Source organism: Macaca fascicularis, chromosome 12 (genome assembly GCF_037993035.2).
Source record: "Macaca fascicularis isolate 582-1 chromosome 12, T2T-MFA8v1.1".
In the NCBI taxonomy this organism is placed as follows: Eukaryota; Metazoa; Chordata; class Mammalia; order Primates; family Cercopithecidae; genus Macaca; species Macaca fascicularis.
In genome coordinates, this window is record NC_088386.1 from 122,874,431 (window position 1) to 122,895,732 (window position 21,302).

The following is a 21,302-nucleotide window of genomic DNA, read 5'->3' on the forward strand; positions in this document are numbered from 1 at the left end:
TTGTACCTTCAGATGATTTTTTATTGCTCATTAACATCCTTTTCTTTCAGACATAAGAACTCCCTTTAGCATTTCTTGTAGGACATGTCTGGCATTGATGAAATCTCTCAGCTTTTCTTGGGAAATTTTTTATTTTGCCTTCATGTTTGAAGGATATTTTCGCTGGATATACTATTCTAGGATAAAAGTTTTTTGGTTTTTTTCCCCTTCAGCACTTTAAATATATCATGCCATTCTCTCCTTGCCTGTAAGGTTTCCACTGAAGTCTGCTGTCAGAACTACTGGAACTCCATTGTATGTTATTTGTTTCTTTTCTCTTGCTGTTTTTAGGATCCTTTCTTTTTCCTTGACCTTTGGGAGTTTGATTATTAAATGTCTTGAGGTAGTCTTACTTGGATCAAATCTGTTTGATGTTCTGTAACTGTCTTGTACTTGAATATTGACATCTTTCTCTAGGTTTGGAAAGTTCTGTTATTACCCTTTGAATAAACTTTCTACCTCTATCCCCCTCTCTCTCCATCCTCTTTAAGGCCAATAACACTTTGATTTGCACTTTTAGGGCTATTTTCTAGATACTGAAGGTGTACTTCATTCCTTTTGTCTCCTCTCACTGTGTGTTTTCAAATAGCCTGTCTTCAGGGTCATTAATTCTTTCTTCTGCTTGGTCAATTGTGATGCATTCTTGAGTATGTCAATTACATTTTTCAACTCCAGAATTTCTTCTGGATTCGTTTTAATTATTTCAATCTCTTTGTCAAATTTATCTGATAGGAATCTCTCCCTTCAGGGAAGTGGGGTCCCCTCTGGCCCAGGACAGGTCCAGAAATGCTTTCCCAGAGCCAAGGCCTGGAATCGGGTACCCCAAGAGCCTGCTTGATGCTCTACCCTGCTGTGGCCAAGCTGGTACCTAAGCTGCAAGACAAAGTTCCCTTCCTCACTTCTTTCCTCAAGCAGAAGGAGTCTGTCCCCATAGCCACCATCTTGGGAATGTGCTTGGGTCACACTGAAGCCAGCATGTCTCTGAGTCTCACCAGATACCAGGGGCTGAGTACTGCCTGTTTACCACGGTGGCCTATTCAGGTCCCTAGAGCCCTTTAGTCAGCAGGTGATGAATCCTGCGAGGATTGAGTCTTTCTCTTCAAGGCAGAAGGTTTTCTTCTGGCCCAGCATGTGTCTAGAAATGATGCCTGGTAACTAGAGCCTGGAATAGGGGCCTCAGGACTCTGCTCGATACCCTATCCTACTGTGGCTGAGCTGCTATCCAAGTCGCAAAACACATTTTTCTTTACTCTTCCATTTCCTCTCCTCAAGCACTGGGAAATAGTCTCTTCCAGAGCTGCGAGCTGCAGTGCCTAAGGTTGGGAGAGGGGTAAACAACGACTGGCTTGGCTGTCCCGGCTGATGTCTCACTGGAAGGCATGTCCCCCAAGTCCTGGCTCTGAGCCCAGCACAGCACCAGAGCTTACCCAAGAATTGCAGGCCTTGTGGCTCGGACTGCCTTTCAAGTTTATTTAGGACCCCAGAGCACTTTTGCGCATGGTGTCAGGGCCGGATGGAGCTCAGGTTCTGGCCATTGGGATGGGCAATTCCCCTCTGGCCTGGGCTGGTCTAAATGCACCCTCTCTGGATGCTGGCTAAGTTCTGCTCAGTATTGCTTCCTGGCAGTGCTGAGTTCCAGTGGGATATCCACAATCACTGTGCTCTCCCTCCCCCAAGTACACAGATTCTCTGTCTGTGCTACCAGGGGGTGGATGAGGAGTGGCATGGCAATTCAAGACTGTCTTTCCTCCTCCCTTCAGTGCCTCTTTCAGTGTTGTGAAGTTAAAACCAGGTACTGTGATTACTCACATGATCTTTGGTTCTTATGAAGGTGATGATTTCTGCAGATAGTTCTTCAGTTTGGTGTTCCTCTGAGAAGGACGATCTGTAAAGGTTTCTATTTGGCCATCTTGCTCCACCTCCCTCTGTCTCACCACATTTAATGTTGGTGGTGATAACAGACATTTCTATATGCTGCAGATGTGAATGCAAATTGGTGTAACCTTTCTGGAAAACATATTGGAAATGTATAATCAAGAGGCTTACCTTCAGTGATTTCTTGACTAAGAATCTAGCCTGAGGAAATTATTAATAGAGAGATGGTCCAATATTTGTTTATAAGTTACTTATTCCCTAATTAAATTTAAAAACAAAAACTTAAATACATTGAAATTTGCACAACCATGTGTGCAAGGGTGAAATCAGTATGGTTTCATTGTAAAATGGAAATATTAGGCATCTATTAAAAACATTTTTGAAAAATTTAGTGGCATGAAAATATGATTACAACATAATTGCTGAATGAAAAAAAGTAAGGCACAAAATAGTATGTACCATATGGCCAGAAATTTATGAAATAAGCCAATTCAAACCAAATATTTTTCCATAGGAAAAAAAAATGAAAAAGGCCTTTGACAAATGTCTACTTGATATATAGCCCATTTTGAGTTAGTTTTATATAAGATGTGAGGTATGAACCAAAGTTCATTTCTTGCTTGTGAACTTCGAAATATTTCAGCACCATTTGTCAAAATGACTATCAGTTCTCCAATGAATTGCCTTTGTACTTTTTTCAAACAACAATTGAATATGTTTACGTCTATCTATTTCTGAAAATGGAAAAAAAATTGAAATCAGATATCTTCTCAGACCATTGGAGAGTAAAACTAGAAATCAAATCTAAAAGGAATCCTCACAACCACATAAATACATGGAAATTAAGCAAATCTGCTCCTATATGATTTTTAGGTTAACAATGATACCAAGATGGAAATTAAATAATTCTTCAAGATGAATTATAATAGTGACACAAGATATCAAAACCTCTGGGATATAGCAAAAGCAGTGCTAAGAGGAAACTTTATAGGGCTAAATGCCTACATCAGAAAGTCTGAAAGATCACAAATTGACAACCTAATGTCACACCTCAGGGAAGTAGAGAAATGAGAACCAACTAAACCTAAAGCTAGAAGAAGAAAAGAAATAACAAAGATCAGAGCAGAATTAAAAGAAATTGCAACAACAACAAAAAGATCAATGAAACAAAAAGTTGGCTCTTTGAAAAGATAAACAAAATCATAGACCATTGGCTATCTTAACCATGAAAAGAAGAGAAGATCCAAATAAGCTGAATTAGAAATTAAAATGGAGACATTACAACCATCATCACAGAAATACAAAAGACCATTTGTGATTACTGTGAACACCTCTATGCATACAAACTAGAAAATCTGGAGGAAATGGATAAATCCCTGGAATTATACAACCCTCTTAGCTTTAATCAGCAAGAAATAGAAATCCGGAACAGACCAGTAATAACCAGTGAGATTGAATTCATAATTTTAAAAATTGCCAACAAAAAAAGCCCATTGCCAGACAGATTCACAGCCAAATTCTACCAGACTCTCAAAGAATTGGTAGCAGTCCTACTGAAACTATTCCAAAAGACTGAGAAAGAGGGAATCCTCCCTAACTCATTCTATGAAGCCAGTATCACCATGCTACCAAAGCCAGGAAATGACATAACAAAAGAAGAAAAATGCAGACAAATATCTCTGATGAATGTAGATGCAAAAACTTGCAACAAAATACTAGCAAACTGAACCCAACAGCACATCCAAACAATAATTTACCATGAATAAATGAGTGTCATCCCTGGGTTGCAGGGATGGTTCAACATACACAAGTTAATAAATGTGATTCATCACACAAACAGAATTAAAAACAACCATATGATCATCTCAATAGATGCATAAAAAGCATTTGCTAAAGTCCAGCATCCCTTTATGATAAAAAATGTCAACAAACTAGGAATTAAAGGAACATACCTCCACAAAATAAAAGCTGTCTATGACAGACTTACAGCCAACATCATACTGAATGGGAGAAAAGGTGAAGAGAATTCCCTCTAAGAACTGGAACAAGACAAGGATGCCCACTTTCACCACTCTATTCAACACATTACTGGAAGTCCTAGCTAGAGCAGTCAGGCAAGAGAAAGAAAGGACATTCAAATTGGAAGAGAGTCAAAATGTCTCTGCTGATGATGTGATTGTATACTTAGAAAACCCAAAAGACGACTCCAAAAGACTTCCTAGATTTTATAAATGAATTCAGTAAAGTCTCAGGTTACAAAACTAATATATACAAATCAGTAGCACTGCTATACACCAACAGCCACTAAGCTGAGAAGCAAATCAAGAACTCAACCCCTTTTATGATAGCTGCAAACAAACAAACAAAACAAAACAAAAACTGGGAATAAACTTAACAAAGGAGGTGAAAGATCTCTACAAGGAAAACTATAAAATACTGCTCAAAGAAATCATAGATGATACAAACAAACAAATATATGTCCCATGTTCAAGTATTGGAAGAATCAATATCACAAAAATGACCATAATACCTAAAGCAATCTACATATTCAATGCAATTCCTATCAAGATACTAACACTGTTTTTGACAGAAATGGAAAAAAATAACCCTAAAATTCATATGGAACCAAAAATGAGCCTGAATAGCCAAAGCAATCCTAAGCAAAAAAAACAAATCCGGAGGCATCACATTACTTGACTTCAAATTACACTCCAAGGCTGTAGTAACCAAAACAGCATGGTACTGATATAAAAGTAGATACAAAGACCAGTGGAACAGAATAGAGAACCCAGAAATAAAGCCAAATACTTAAAACCAGCTGATCTTCAACAAAACTTAAAACATTAATTGGGGAATGGACACCCTGTTCAATAAATGGAGCTGGGAAAACTTAGCCACATGCAGAAGAATGAAACTGTATCCCTGTCTCTCACCATATAAAAAATTAAGGTGAATTAGAGACTTAAATCTAAGACTGAAACCATAAAAATTCTAGAAGAAAACCTAGGAAAAACTCTTCTGGACATTGGCCTAGGCAAAGAATTTATGAGTAAGACCCCCAAAGCAAATGCAACAAAAACAAAAATAAATGGGAGCCAGTTAAATTAAGAAGTTTCTGCATGGCAAAAGAAATAATTATCAGAGTAAACATACAACCCACAGAATGGGAGGAAATATTTGCAAATTATGTATCTGACAAAGGACTAATATTCAGAATCTACAATGAATTCAAACAAATCAACAAGAAAAAAAAAAGCCCGTCAAAAACTGGGCAAGTGACATGAATAAGACATTTCTCAAAAGAATATATACAAGTGACCAAGAAACGTATGAAAAAAATGCTTAACACCAGTAATCTTCAGGGAAATACAAATTCAAACCACAATATGAGATTCTACCTTACCCTAACTGGAGTGACCATTACTAAAAAGTCAAAAAACAATAGGTGTTGGCGTGGATGTGGGGAAAAGGGAATGCTTATACACTGATGGTAGGAATGTAAAGTAGTTACCTCTATGGAAAACAGTATGGAGATTTTTCAAAGAACTAAATGTAGATCTTCCGTTTGATTCAGCAATCCCACTACTGATTATCTCCTCAAAGGAAAAGAAGTTATTATATCAAAAGAAGTCATTATGCACACCTGCATGTGTTTGTTTATTGCAGCGTAGTTAGCAGTTGCAAAGATACGGAAACAAGTGTCCATCAACCAATGAGTAAAGAAAATGTGGTATATATACACCACAGAATGCTACTCAGCCATAAAAAGAATGAAATAATGTCTTTTGCAGCAACTTGGATGGGGCTGCTGGAGGCCAATATTCTAAGTATTAATAACTCAGGAATAGAAAACCAAATACCATATGTTCTCACTTATAAGTGGGAGCTAAACTATGAGTATGCAAAGACACACAGAGTTGTATAACAGACTTTTGAGACTCAGAAGGGGAAATGGTGAGAGATTAAAAAGCCTACATATTGGATACAATGTACACTACTCAGGTGATGAGTGCACTAAAATCAGCTCCTCCATATGTTTTCTTAGATTTATACCGAAGTATTTGATTTTTTTGGTAGGATGAGGTTTACTATTTTAAAAATATTTTCTCTATCTGTTGAGATGATTATATACTTTTTCTTTTTTATTAGCATACTATATTACTTTGATTTTCAAAGTTGAAGCAGGTTTGCATTCCCAGGATAACTCTCACCTGGTTGTGCTGTATTACACTTCATCCTGGTTAAAATGCCATGTGCACCTGAAAAGAACGTGTATTCTGCTGCTGTTGGATAGAATGTTCTATTTAAGTGTTATTTAGATGAACTTAGCTGATAGTTTTTTCTGGGTCTTGTATATCCCTACTGATTGTCTACTTGTTTTATTGAATACTGTGAGTATTTTGAATTATATGGGATAATTATGAGTAATATTGAATACCTTGAATACCTGTTGTTGCAATAGTTACTCTGGACACATCAAAGACTTCAAATTCCTTTATTTTTAGGATGGGCCTGATTTATCAGAGGGTTTTTCTCAGTGCCTGCTTGAACTTCAGTTTCAGGTCCTCCTTTTGTGCTGTGACTCGGATACGTTCTCCTTCCACTCCCTTGTCCGTCTCCCGGTGGTATACTGCAATTACTTGTTGCTCCATGCTTTGTAGTCTGGTGATGAGAGGCAAGTTATGGGTATGTCCTGATTAAGCCTTAGTCTGAGGCAGTTACTGTGCCCCTGGGTTTGGCAGTATGGCCTCCTCAGTGTTCTTGCCCCTCCCCCAGATTTAGAGGGTATGTTTTGTTTTTCTTGCTTTTCCCTTCTTAAAGTTGCCATATGTTTTCACTAGCTCCCCAAGGGAAATGGTGGTTCTACTAGTCCGTTCTCACACTGCTATGAAGAAATACCTGAGACAGAGTAATTTATAAAGGAAAGAGGTTTTATTGACTCACAGTTCCACATTGCTGGGGAGGCCTCAAGAAGCTTACAATCATGGTGGAAGGCAAAGGAGAAGCAGGCACCTTCTTTGCAGGGTGGCAGGACGGAGTAAGTGCAAGCAGGGGAAATGCCAGAGGCTTATAAAACCATCAGATCTCGTGAGAACTCACTGTCACAAGAACAGCATGGAGGAAACCGCCCCTGTGATCTAATTACCTCCACGTGGGGATTATGGGGATTACAATTCAAGATGAGATTTGGGTGGGGACACATCCAAACCCTATCAGTGGTTTTTGCTCTTATTTAAGGCATTATTCCATAGGGTCTCTAGGGGAGAAGGATCTGGGCAGCCTTTCATACATTTCCTGGAGTGGGTGCTGTTCTTTTCCCACTGTACCATAATGACAAAGGATCCTTTCTCTGGACTCTCACCAGTCTTTCTTGTGAGACCAGATGAAGTTCTGAGAAGACCCTGAATAGAAAGTGGGTGTGAATTTCTTTATATCATAGCCCCCTGGGGATTCTGGGTTCCCTTGCTTGCTTACAGTCAGCCTTTACCAATCTCACAATTTGGCCGAAAGTTTTTCACTGGTGACCAGCAGAGTCTGTCCTAGGTGAGCAAGTGCTCATGTATCATTTTAGATTTACATTTGTTTAGTTGGTTGGTCTACAACCTCAGGTCTTTGATGGGTTCAAGAAAAGTTATTAGGTACTCTCTCTGAATCTACTCTGGCTTGGAAGGCTGCCCAATTTTAAAAAAAAAGTTAATTTGTGGATTATGTAGCATTTATGTTTTTTTAAGGATGAGAGTGATGCTCTTTCCAGCTTTCTACATCCCAAGAGGAAGCTAGGAGCATTCGTTATTCTTCATTGGGGTTTGAATCATCATTCCTTGCATACTATTTACCAGATTTTGTTTTCTTACATAAAGAGGATTTTTCCATCATGAAATAGATAGAACTATAGTTTCTTTTTAAAAGTCTGGGTAAATAACTCTCTCTTGGATTCCAAGGTTTTAGACTAAGGAGTTAATGTAATAGTTAGCAATAATACTGAGTTTTGAAAAGACCCACTAACAAGCTCATTTGGTAGAAAGAATGCCAGTACCCCAGCGAAACATCCAGTACTCTTTATAGTCATGCATTACATAATGTTTTGCTCAGCAACAGACCACATATGTGACAGTGGTCCCATAACATTATAAAATTATATTTTCACTGTACCTTTGCTATGTTCAGATACACAGATACCATTGCGTTACACTCGCTTATGGTATTCACCACAGAAACATGCTATAGAGGTTCGTAGCCTAGGATTAATAGGCTATACCGTGTAGCCTACATGTGTAGTCGGCTGTGCCCTGTAGGTAGGTTTGTGTAACTACACTTGATAATGACCACACAATGGCAAAATGGCCTAATGATACATTTTTCAGAACATATCCCTGTGGTTAAGTGATGCATGACTGTCCTCTCAAACTTTTCTCTTAGTTAAATAAATTGTAAGGGTAAATTTAAAAATCAAGGTAGCAACTTTTAACCTCAGAATTTGCTATTATCGTATGTCATAATAGTATCTGGCCATAATTACAAGTCCTAAAGATCATGCCAGGAATAATCATGCCTAAGCTGCCTTTGTAGAAAAAATATCGAAATTTCTATTATTTCTAGGGGCTTGAACGTTTACTACTACTAACAGAAATCTTATCTTGTTCTGTTGGCAGTCTCAGCTTTTATAAGTGAGTCCAAGAGGCTGCTGATACCACAATAATAGAAAAATTTTGGAAAGGAGCCATCTTTTTCTTTGAGTCAAAAGGCAGATGCCAACTAGGAACATTAGCTCATTGCATTTTTTTCTCCCCCGCCCCCGCATCCCTCCATGTATAATTTGTGCCTTTTTCTTTCTTTTTTTTTTTTTAAATAGCCTGCCACCAGGTGAACCTGGTGCTGGGTACAAAGCTCTGTCCTTTTCAATTTCTGTCTGCCAGCGTGCAGCATGGGTACTGGTTGAAGCCGGAAATCCTTACTGACATGTGGAGTAACTTGTGCTTCTTTTCTTAGATTCTTCTGAAAGGCAAATGGCAACAATCACACTTTGGCTGTCTTGTGAAAAAATCAAGCAGAATTGTCACCCCCAGCCCTGCACTACACAGTTGGGGTTGCTGCATAGCATATTTGAAACTATGATGGCATATACTACAAAAGTCTTGGCTAGAGAATGAAACTGATTGCTGCTTTGTTTCTTAGTCTCTCGATGTAAAAATCGGGAAAGCCATATTAGAAAAAAATATTTAGATTTCAAATTAATATGTAGTGCTTTGTTAAGAGAACATTTAGTGATCCCTTTGAATCCTGTTTATAAGCATCATCTATTCATAGGAACCAATTGAGATACACTTAAAGTTAAAATAAAGGAGATAATTTATTTAAGTTGTACATTTTTCTTTTTTCTGATGCAACATCAAGGTATGTAAAATTAACGTTTGTCTTATTGTATGGAAATGTTTGTGAAAAATTGGATAAATTATGTTCATGTTCTTTTTATCTTTTATGGTGTGTTACAAAGAAAAAATGATGGGAATTTCAGCGACCTGAGTTTCATTCCTAGCATAACCATTAACTAACTTTATTTGTGCTGTGAGTCACTGAATCTGATCAGATCTCAGTTTTATTTTTATGTCTTTTATAATGAAGGAATTAAATTGGGTATGCTTCAAAGTCTCTTCTAGTTCCATTATTCTGAGGAGAACATAACTAAAAAGAGATGGGAATTTGGGGAGATGTCAGGAATACTGGCGAGTTTTTGACATACAAGTCTCAGGGCTTACAGATGAAAGATCTCTGAAAGATACATTCAAACAGCTATACAAAGCAGATCTAACTTGATAAACACACGTATTAGTTGGTAGTACCTTATTCAGTTGCGTGATTATGTGAGCCTTTATTGGCCCAGTGCAGGCATAATGCAATTGGTAATTTTTAACGTATGCAAATTTTCACTGCTGCCTTGCTTGGCATAGCAGAAGCATTACAGCCAGGACAGAGATGTATGACTAATTCTGTGTGACCACTTCTTTTTTTTTTTTTTTTTAAAGTAATTTGGTGTGTTCTCCCCCAGGAAAACTTCCTATGTAATAAAAAAGTACCATCTGCCAGATTGTCTAAAAGCAATTTCAATGCAAAAAAAACCCACTTGCTTTAGATTACTGATTCTTACTTGCTGCTCTGTGTATTGAAGGTTTTCATTTCAGTGAATAAAAGTTTGATATTTGAGAATGTGTCTAGATGCAAAATTTTACAACAGATTGTGCTTATATCTGCATTTACGGTGCTATAAGATTGTACTTAGATTGTGCTCATATCTACCTGTACTTTTTCAAATCTATGAAATTAGGTTCCATAATTTAAAATATTAACTAAAGCTCAGCCATTGCTTTAAAAAAGAGAGAGATACATGGAATTTAAATGTTTGGGAAACTGACATTAATAGTTATCTGTGAATTAATTTATATGTAATCTTTTCTCTGCTACCTGCCCTCCATAATAATCATTTATTGAAAGTTATTATTTGGATGCTGATGAGAAGATTTAACAATAAAAGCATAAACAAAACTGTAGTGAATTAATTCTACCCATATCCCCCACAACTGATGGAGACTACGTTTGGGGCTACCAAATCTTAATGATTTCAGAAATATTTCTTTGCACACTCATGATGTTGCTCAGTATCATCATTCATTCTGCTTCTCAACAGAACCTTATTTGAGCCCTTCATATGTGTCAGCATTATAGGCAGCTAAGCACTGTAGGCTATAGAAATGAATAAATCTTGTTCATCACTATCAAGGTAAAAATATTCTTCTTTCTGCCAAACGACAAGCGATTTAAACGATCTATTTCAGTTAAGCTAAGCAATATATTAGATTTCGGAAAGAGATATAGTAACTTTTGACTTCAAGTGAGATAATTGCTTTACTTATCAATATGTGACATTCTCTACTTCAGCAACCATGATTCCCTATTATGAAAGAATTTACAGAAAATGAAGTTGATTATAATACAGTGATTTAGATACTCAAGTTATTTATATAATTTTTAGCCTCAGAAGTTTTTGATGTGTATGTTCTGTACTTAATGAGATCACATATAATTGAAGAAAACTTACTTTTTAGGCCTGATTCACAAACTCTTGTCATTTTCATAAAAATGTATTAATTTAGAAAAGATACATCAGACAGTAGCTTTAAAATTGCAATCAATCTTATGTTCTCATTCAACAAAAATTGGCAGTGTGAACAAGTTTTTATACTATGTATCTGTACCAAAAAATAAAACAGTACCCGCTTTTCTGAGCTGCAGACACCAGACTTTGTTTTATAAACTCAATAGTTGATATTTTCAGTGAATAAAATTTTGTTCTCTTTTAATTTGAGCCTTTCTAATTCCTTTCTTTTTTTAACTTTTATTTTAAGTTCAGGGGTACATGTGCAGGAAATGCAGGTTTGTTAAATAGGTAAACGTGTGTCATGGAGGTTTGTTGTACAGATTATTTCACCACCCAGGTATTAAGCGTAGTAATTCGATAGTTATTTTTCCTGATCCTCTTCCTCCTCTTGCCCTCCACCCTCCAATAGGCCCCATTGTGTGTTATTCGTCTCCATGTGTCCATGTGTTCTCATCATTTATCTCTCACTTATAAGTGAGAACATGTAGTATTAAGTTTTCTGTTCCTGCATTAGTTTGCTAAGGATAATGGCCTCCAGCTTCACTCATGTCCTTGCAAAAGACATGATTTTGGTTTTTTTGTGGCTGCATAGTATCCCATGGTATATATGTACCACATTTTCTTTATCCAGTCTATCATTGAAGGGCATTTGGGTTGATACCATGTCTTTGCTATTGTGAATAGTGCTGCCCTGAACATACACATGCATGTGTTTTTATAATAGGATAATTTATATTCCTATGGGTGTATACCCAGTAATGGGATTGCTGGGTCAAATGGTATTTCTGTTTCTAGGTCTTTGAGGAATCGCCACAATGTCTTCCACAATGGCTGAACTAATTTACATTCCCACCAACAGTGTAAAAGCATTCCTTTTTCTCCACAATCTCACCAGCATCTGTTATTTTTTTTTTTTACTTTTTAGTAAGCCATTCTGACCGATGTGAGATGGTATCTCGTGGTTTTGATTTGCATTTCTCTAATGATCAGTTCTGTTGAGCTTTTTTTCATAGATTTTTTGCCACATGTATTTCTTCTTTCGAAAAGTGTCTTTTCATGTCCTTTGCCCACTTTTTAATGGGGTTTTTCTAGTAAAGTTGTTTAAGTTCCTTATAGATGCTGGATATTAGACCTTTATCAGATACATAGTTTGTAAAACTTTTCTCCGATTCTGTAGTTGGTTTACTTTGTTGATAGTTTCTTTTGCTGTGCAGAATCAGAAATGATAAGGGGAATATTGCTACTGACCCCACAGAAGTACAAATGACAATCAGAGAGTATTATAAACACCTCTATGCACATAAATTAGAAAATCTAGGATAAATTGATAAATTCGTGGACATACTCCCTTCCAAGACTGAAGCAGGAAGAAATTGAATCCCTGAAGAGACCAATAACAAATTCTGAAATTGAAGCAGTAATAAATAGCCTACCAACCATAAAAAGCCCAGGACCAGACGGATTCACAGCTGATTTCTATCAGAGGTACAAAGAAGAGCTGGTACCATTCCTGTTGAAACTATTACCAAAAAAAGAAAGACAGAAAAAAAAAGGACTCCTTGCTAACTCATTCTGTGAGTCCAGCATCATCCTGATACCAAAATCTGGCAGAGATAACAACAAAAAAAGGAAAACTTTAGGCCAGTATCTTTGATGAACATCAATGCAAAAATCCTGAACAAAATACTGGCAAACCGAATCCAGCAGCACATCAAAAAGCTTATGCATCGGGATCAAGTAGGCTTCATCTGGGGGTGCCAGGCTGGTTCAACATTCACAAATCAATAAACGTAATTCATCACATAAACAGAACTAAAGACAAAAATCACATGATTATCTCAATAGACGCAGAAAAGGCTTTCAATAAAATTCAACATCGCTTCATGTTAAAAACTCTCAATAAATTAAGTATTGAAGAGACATACCTCCAAATAATAGGAGCTGTATATGACAAACCCACAGCCAATATCATACTGAATGAGCAAAAGCTGGAAGCATTCCCTTTGAAAACTGGCACAAGACAAGGAAGCCCTCTCTCACCACTCCTATTCAACATGGTATTGGAAGTTCTGGTGAAATTCCTTCCAGGTTAATGAGTATTAGGTGGTAATGACTATGCTGAGAAGATTCACATAACCCACACAGAACCCTATAAAACATTTTAAATTATTTTCGTTGTTTTAGATTGTGAGGCAGAGGCACAGAGAAATTTAATGACTTTTTCAGGGTCACATTCTAAGTGGTAGATATCAGATTAGAGGGCCAGATGTCTCTATTCCTAGTTGGGACACTTTTTACATTATACAATATTATAGCCTCTTCAGAAAAAGTATATCTAGACTGCTACTGAACTGTCAGTTAAAGCAGAGATTAACATGGTTTTCTTGTAAGTCTGTAGCCCACCATGTAATTGTCCCATGTCACTTAGCTAGAGGATGTTTGTATTCTTGGAGTTAGATTGCTGTTGTGATCATCTTTTTTTTTTTTTTTTTTTTTTTTTTTTTTGAGACGTTGTCTCACACTGTCGCCCAGGCTGGAGTGCAGTGACACGATCTCGGCTCACTGCAAGCTCCGCTTCCTGTGGTTCATGCCATTCTCCTGCCTCAGCCTCCCGAGTAACTGGGACTACAGGCGCCCGCCACCACGCTTGGCTAATATTTTGTATTTTTAGTAGAGACAGGGTTTCACCATGTTAGCCAAGACAGTCTCGATCTCCTGACCTTGTGATCCACCCGCCTCAGCCTCCCAAAGTGCTGGGATTACAGGCGGAAGCCACCGCGCCCGGCCATTGTGATCATCTTGAATTCAGAAAGCTGAAAACTCAGAAGTATGTTTGGCCACCATTGATAAGCTAAATTAAAAAGACTGCATTATTTATAGAGATAACAATGACAATTATCTTACTTTTGTCTTTACCTGTTCATATATGTTTTGCTAAGTTTTTTTTGTTTGGTTGGTTGGTTGGTTTGGATTTTTTTAAGCAAAAATTCCTGAAAAAAAAAATTAAACATTGTTAAATCATTTGCATGGGGAGGAACACCCTCCTTACACAAGAAGCCTGCCTCTCGGGTACTCATAGGACATGTACCCCCAAAAAATGCTTACTACAGACAATCAGAAGTAATCTGCTGGGCTGCCATTGGTTTCTGCCAAAATTGTAGCATATACAAGTTTGAAAAGATTTGTTTTTAATATAAATATTGAATTAAGGATATTTGCATTAATTTAAATAGAACTTAATTTGTCTTCAATAGTTTTCCTTTTAGAAAAGAAATGATTCGTAATAGAAAAGAATAAATGTGCTTGCATTAAGTGTGCCTTAAGACATCACAATTTTATGTTGAACTATTGCCCATTACTCCAGTTACTTATTAGTGGTAATTATTCACATGAAAATTTCCACTGTTGTCTGCTCTGCCTTTCTTAAACAATCTTACTCACAGTTATACACATTGTCCCATCCATTATATTGTGTTGTGTTGCTGGTGAGAAAAACCAAGAGTCATATGTTGGTTTCCATTTATTATACAGTCACAAATAGCTCTCAAAGTGGTCTAGTGTCATCACATGGCAGTTCTCCAGTGATTCAGAACTATAATCCTGTTTTACTTAGTTATGGAGAGCCAGATGTCAGAGTCATGTATTTGTGTATCTTCACGAATCTCAATCAGAGGACCAAAGATCTGCTTATGATAGATACCTGGCCCAAATTGTGCAAAGTTATAAAGATTACTATAAATATTAAACTGATTACACTGTAATTATTTGCTTTGGAAAAATTGCAGATGGCCTAAGTGTGCAGTCATAGGAGACAGGTGAAATAAATCATGATATGAGTTGACTCTTGAATCATTGCATTCGGGATTCTTTACAGATCAAACCAGAACAACCCAAAGCCCAGTAGTTTTTAATTTTCAGCTCAGTGAGTCTAAAAGGGAACCACTTGCTTCTGACTAGCGTGATGCTAAAATAAAATGTAGCTAGCATATGGACTTTACAGGAGATAGTGTTTAATAAGTGTACTCTAAAAGTGACATCGATATACAGCACCTACTCTCTTCATTATGTCTTTAAATGAGCTGGGTCTCTGGGGGTTAGGTTAGTAAGGGCCTTCTTTTGGCACACTGTGCTATGACAAAAATAAATTTTAAACCTCAAGTAATTTACTATTGTCTAGAGCATGCTTTTTGGAGAGGAGGGAAATAAGTCCCTGACTTACGTAACGCAGGCCCAGTAAGGCCTATTTTGAGTTTAACTTTGAGATTGTGACATTTGTCAGGTTATGCCCCATTTCCTCCCCCATTGGCAGCCTTCATTAGTTGCTCATTGTTATGTTAAAGTTTTATATATTACAAAAGCACATAAACAGTGCTTCTTGGTCTATAGGCGCACCTGTGCAGTGGACTTCTGGATTTCCATGTGTGCTCTGAGGAAGGGATCCAAGTGGCCATTGTTGACAGGCCATTGGCCTGTGTTGATGGCTTGTTTGTCTTATGCCTTTGCTCAGTATAGTCTTGCCGGTGGTTGCAACAGGGGTGGGTGGAAGTGAAAGAGCACTGAGTGCCTCTTAAATCAGCTGTCATTTTGGCAGATTCAATCTAACCAAGGATGACTTCCATATGCAATGGCTGTGAAGGACGTTTTGGCCCAAGAAAATGATATTTAATCAGCAGCGTGGTTCATCTTATTACTCTGAGGAGAAAATAACCTATCACCAAATTCTACTCTATTGTAGATAGGCGTTTTTAAAACCAAAATAAAAACATCTGCTGTTTTGTAGCTGCTTGAACCTGAGGCTCTGTGCCCCTGGAGGAGCAGCAGTTGTACAATTGCTGTGCACTCTGTATCTCTTAGACCTTGCCACCAGGCTAGGGGGACACTGTCAGAGTTAATAAGCAATTAGGACATTCTTTCCTGTCAATTAACTGGCAGAATAATGAGACCGCAGGAGCACTCTCCTTAAAAATGCCAAGACTTGTGTTTTCTGAAAAGCATGTCTTTCTCTGCTGTTTGCAGTTACACGAGTAGACAGCTACTTAACACTAAAAAAAAACAAAACAAAACAAAAAAAAACAATGAAAAGTATACCTACAACAAACAGAAAAGAGAGGTATACAAATGGGATATCATTCACTCTAAACTCAGAATTCATGGATTTTCCTTCTGAGTGGCTGTAGTGATATTATAATATAGTCTGTCACCTTATTTGGCTTAAAGATTGACAGAATAATTAGGTAGTGAACATCCTTTGTTGTGTAAATCAATGTCTAAAGTCTAAGTTTTGGACAATCTGGGTATTGATGGCAAATTTGAGTTAGTGAGGTCCTGGCCATGGCCTCTCTTGGATTTTGGTTTCCCCTTGAATGTAATGAGACCCTAGTAAAGGATTTTCATAGAGGAGTGAGGGGAGCAAAGAAAACAGATAAAAGCCCAGGAATAGGGAGATACAGTCTTATAGTCTATTGGAGGAATTAAGTTGGTTGTGGCTGCAATGCATTATTCATGGGGAGATTTGTGGGGCAGGATTGCAATTTATCAGAGTGCAAAGATAAGTAGGAATCAAGTTGTGAAGGGCTCAGTATGATATGTTTAAAGGTTTTGTGTTTAATCCTGAGGACAGTGGAAACAAGATCAAATCTGGTTTTTAAAAATTATTGTTACTAAACTTCTGGGATACATGTGCAGAATGTGCAGGTTTGTTACATAGGTATACATGTGCCATGGTGGTTTGCTGTACCCATCAACCTGTCACCTACATTAGGTATTTCTCCTAATGCTATCCCTCCCTTAACCTCCCACCCCCTGACAGGCCCCAGTGTTTGATGTTCCCCTCCCTATGTTCATGTGTTCTCATTGTTCAACTCCCACTTGTGAGTGAGAACATGTGGTGTTTGGTTTTCTGTTCCCACGTTAATTTGCTGAAAATGATGGTTTCCACCTTCATCCATGTCCCTGCAACAGATGTGAACTCATCCTTTTTTATGGCTACATAGTATTCCATGGTGTGTATGTGCCACATTTTCTTTATCCAGTCTATCATTGATGGGCATTTGGGTTGGTTCCAAGTCTTTGCTATTGTGAGTAGTGCCCTGGTAAACATACGTTTGCATGTGTCTTTACAGTAGAATGATTTATAATCCTTTGGGTATATACCCAGTAATGGGATTGCTGAATCAAATGGTATTTCTGGTTCTAGATCCTAGGGGAATCGCCACACTATCTTCCACAATGGTTGAACTAACTTACACTCCCACCAACAGTGTAAAAATGTTCCTATTTCTCCACATCCTCTCCAGCATCTGTTTTTTCCTGACATTTTGATGATCACCATTCTAACTGGCATGAGACAGTATCTCATTGTGGTTTTGATTTGCATTTCTCTAATGACCGGTGATGATAAGTTTTTATTCATATGTTTGTTGGCTGCATAAATGTCTTCTTTTGAGAAGTGTCTATTCATGTCCTTCACCCACTTTTCGATGGGGTTGTTTTTTCTTGTAAATTTGTTTAAGTGCCTCATAGACTCTGGATAGCCCTTTGTCAGATGGATAGATTGCAAAAATGTTTTCCCATTCTGTAGGTTGCCTGTTCACTCTGATGATAGTTTCTTTTGCTGTGCAGAAGGTCTTTAGTTTAATTAGATCCCATTTGTCAATTGTGTCTTTTGTTGCCATTGCTTTTGGTGTTTTAGTCATGAAGTCTTTGCCCATGCCTATGTCCTGAAGAGTATTGCCTAGATTTTCTTCTAGGGTTGTTATGGTTTTAGGTCTTACGTTTAAGTCTTTAATCCATCTTGAGTTAATTTGTGTGTAAGATGTAAGGAAGGGGACCAGTTTCAGTTTTCTGCATATGACTGGCCAGTTTTCTCAACATCATTTATTGAATAAGGAATCCTTTCCCCATTGCTTGTTTTTGTCAGGTTTGTCAAAGCTCAGATGGTTGTAGATGTGTGACGTTATTTCTGAGTCCTCTGTTCTGTTCCATTTGTCTATATATCTGTTTTGGTATCAGTACCATGCTGTTTTGGTTACTGTAGCCTTGTCGTATAGTTTGAAGTCAGAAGACAAGAAATAACAGATCAGAGCAGAACTGAAGGAGATAGAGACATGAAAACCCTTCAAAAAATTAATGAATTTAGAAGCTGGTTTTTTGAAAAGATTAACAAAATGGACCATTAGCCAGACTAATAAAGAAGAAAAGAGAGAAGAATCAAATAGACACAATAAAAAATGATAAAGGGGATACCACCACTGATCCCACAGATATACAAACTACTATCAGAGAATACTAGAAACACTTCCACACAAATAAACTAGAGAATTTAGAAGAAATGGATAAATACCTGGACACATACACCCTCCCAAGACTAAATCAGGAAGAAGTCGAATCCCTGAATAGACCAATAACAAGTTCTGAAATGTATGTATCCAGCAGCACATCAAAAGCTCATTCATCATGATCAAGTTGACTTAATCCCGGATGCAAGGCTGTTTCAACATACAGGAATCAATAAACATAATTCATCACATAAACAGAGCCAACGACAAAAACCACATGATTATCTCAATAGATGCAGAAAAGGCTTTCAATAAAGTTCAACATCCCTTCATGTTAACAACTCTCAATAAACTGAGTATTGAAGAAACATACCTCCAAATAATAAGAGCCATATATGACAAACCCACAGTCAATATCATATTTAAAGGGCAAAAGCTGGAAGCCTTCCCTTTGAAAACCAGCACAAGACAAGGATACCCTCTCTCACCACTCCTATTCAACATAGTACTGTAAATTCTGCCTAGGGCAGTCAGGCAAGAGAAAGAAATAAAGGGCATTCAAATAGAGATGAAGTCAAATCATCTCTGTTTTCAGATGACATGATCCTACATCCAGAAAACCCCATCGTCTCAGCTCAAAAGCTTCTTAAGCTGTTAAGCAACTTCAGCCAAGTCTCAGGATACAAAATTCAATGTGCAAAAATCACAAGCATTCCTATACACCAATAATAGCCAAATCATGAGTGAGCTCCCATTCACAGTTGCTACAAAGAGAATAAAATATCTAGGAATACAACTTACAAGGGATGTGAAGGACCTCTTCAAGGAGAACTACAAACCAATGCTCAAGGAAATAAAGGACACAAACAAACGGAAAAACATTCCATGCTCATGGATAGGAAGAATCAATATAATGAAAATGGCTGTACTACCCAAAGTAATTTATAGATTTAATGCTGCTCCAATCAAGCCACCATTGACTTTCTTCACATAATTAGAAAAATTACTTTAAATTTCATATGGAACCACAAAGAGCCCGTATAGCCAAGACAATCCTAAGTAAAAATCTGGGTTTTAAGACCACTCTGTTAGGTTAGGGGAAGTTGGGGGCAAGGAATTTAAGTGAGTCATAGCATATATACCAGCAGCATTGTAAGTGACCTCTGTGTGTGTATGTGTGTGTATGTACATGTGTGTGCACATGGCTGGGAGGCTGACATAGGTCCCATAGCTAATAAAGGGTAAGGCTGAGATTGGATGGAACCCAGTCAGTTTCATTTCACAGTGTATGTACTTTATTGTTACATTGTTTTGCCTTTCGTGTTGTATTGGTAGGATATAATAGTGATATTTGTATTAATTTGATTAATCATTATATTAGTTTGCTAGGACCGTCATAACTAAATATTACAGTCTGGGTAGTTTAAACACATAAATGTATTTTCTCACATCTCCAGAGGCAGGAAGTTCAAGATCAAGGTGCTGACGGGTTTGGCTTCTCCTGAGGCTGCTCTCCTTGGCTTGCAGATGGCCTTTCCCCTGTGTCCTCCCATGCTCTTTCCTCTGTGCATGTGTCCTTAGTGTCCCTTTTTGCATCCAAATTTCCATCTCTTATAAGGATACTAATCAGATTGGATTAAGGATCACTCTAATGGCCTTATTTGTAAAAATTAATTATTTTAGTTGATGAAAATTGTATCTATTTTTCACATAGTCCACAATGTTTTGAAATGTATATCCATTGTGGAATGGCTAAACAACCTAATTAACATAAGTTACCTCACATCCTTAGTTTTTGTGATAAGAGCCCTAAAAATCTACTCCTAATGATTTTCAAGAATACAATACATTGTTAGCAACTATAGTCACTGTGCTGTACAATCACTGTGTTGTACAGTCACTGTATCATAGATAGATCTCTATCTAACTGAAATTTTGTACCCTTTGACCCAGGGTCTCCCCAACTTCCAGCCCCGTAGCCACCCTTCTGTTCTCTGCTTCTGTGAGTTCAGCTTTTTAAGATTTCATATATAAGTGAGATCCCACAGTATTTGTCTTTCTGTGCCTGGCTCATTTTATTTAATGTACTGTCCTCCAGGTTCCTCCATGTTGTCATTTCCAACAGCATGGAGGATTTCTTTCTGTTTTAAGGCTGCATAGTATTCATCGTGTATATGTTACCACGTTTTATTTATTCATCCACCTGTTGATGGACACTTAGGTTCATTACTTGCTATTGTGAATAATGCCTCAGTGAACATGGGAGTGCAGATATCTCTTCAACCTGCTGACTTCAGTTCTTTTAGAGGAACCTCCATGCTGTTTTCCAGAATGGCTGTACCAACTTACATTCCCACCAGCAGTGTGCAAGGGTTCCCCTTTCTCCACATCCTCTCCAACGCTTATCTTTCATCTTTTCAATAATAGCCATTCTAACAAGTGTGAGGTGATACCCCACTGTGGTTTCAATTAGCATTTCCCTGATGTTTAGTGAGCGTTTTTCACATACCTGTTGGCCATTCCTATGTCATCCTTTGAGAGATGTCTGTTCAGGTCCTTTGTCCATTTTAAAAATTGGGTTGTTTTCTTGCCTTTGAGTTGAGTTGAGTTGAGTTTCGTATATGTTTTTTATATTAATGCATTATCAGATGTATGGTTTGCAGACATGAAATTTTTCCCATTCCATCGGTTGTCTCTTCCCTTTGTTGATTGTTTCCTTTGCGGTGCAGAAGCTTTTTCGTTTTATGTAATGTTGTTTGTCTATTTTTGCTTTTGTCAACCATGCTTTCAGGGTCATATCTAAAAAAATTATTGCCCAGACCAACGTGATGGAGCTCTTCCCCTCCATTTTCTTCTAGTAGGGTTTACAGTTTCAGGTCTTATGTTTAAGTCTTAAATCTATTTCGAATGGATTTTTGTACATGGTGTGAGATAAAAGTCTAATATCGCCCTTCTGC

General features: G+C 37.5%; 1 protein-coding gene across 27 annotated transcripts in view; it reads left to right on the forward strand.

The window, feature by feature from the left end:
- Positions 1-21,302, forward strand: part of RHBDD1 (rhomboid domain containing 1) — a 161,604-nt gene that overhangs the window by 87,694 nt on the left and 52,608 nt on the right. For 11 of the 27 annotated variants that reach the window (XM_065526177.2, XM_065526178.2, XM_074010358.1 and 8 more), the window contains one exon: positions 8,905-10,455. The exons of the other annotated variants lie outside the window; for them this stretch is intronic. In XM_065526177.2, the coding sequence (XP_065382249.1) occupies positions 8,905-9,065 (161 nt within the window). In that variant the 3' untranslated portion in view covers positions 9,066-10,455. Of the gene's footprint in view, positions 1-8,904; positions 10,456-21,302 lie in introns of those variants that run through there. 27 annotated transcript variants of the gene reach the window in all.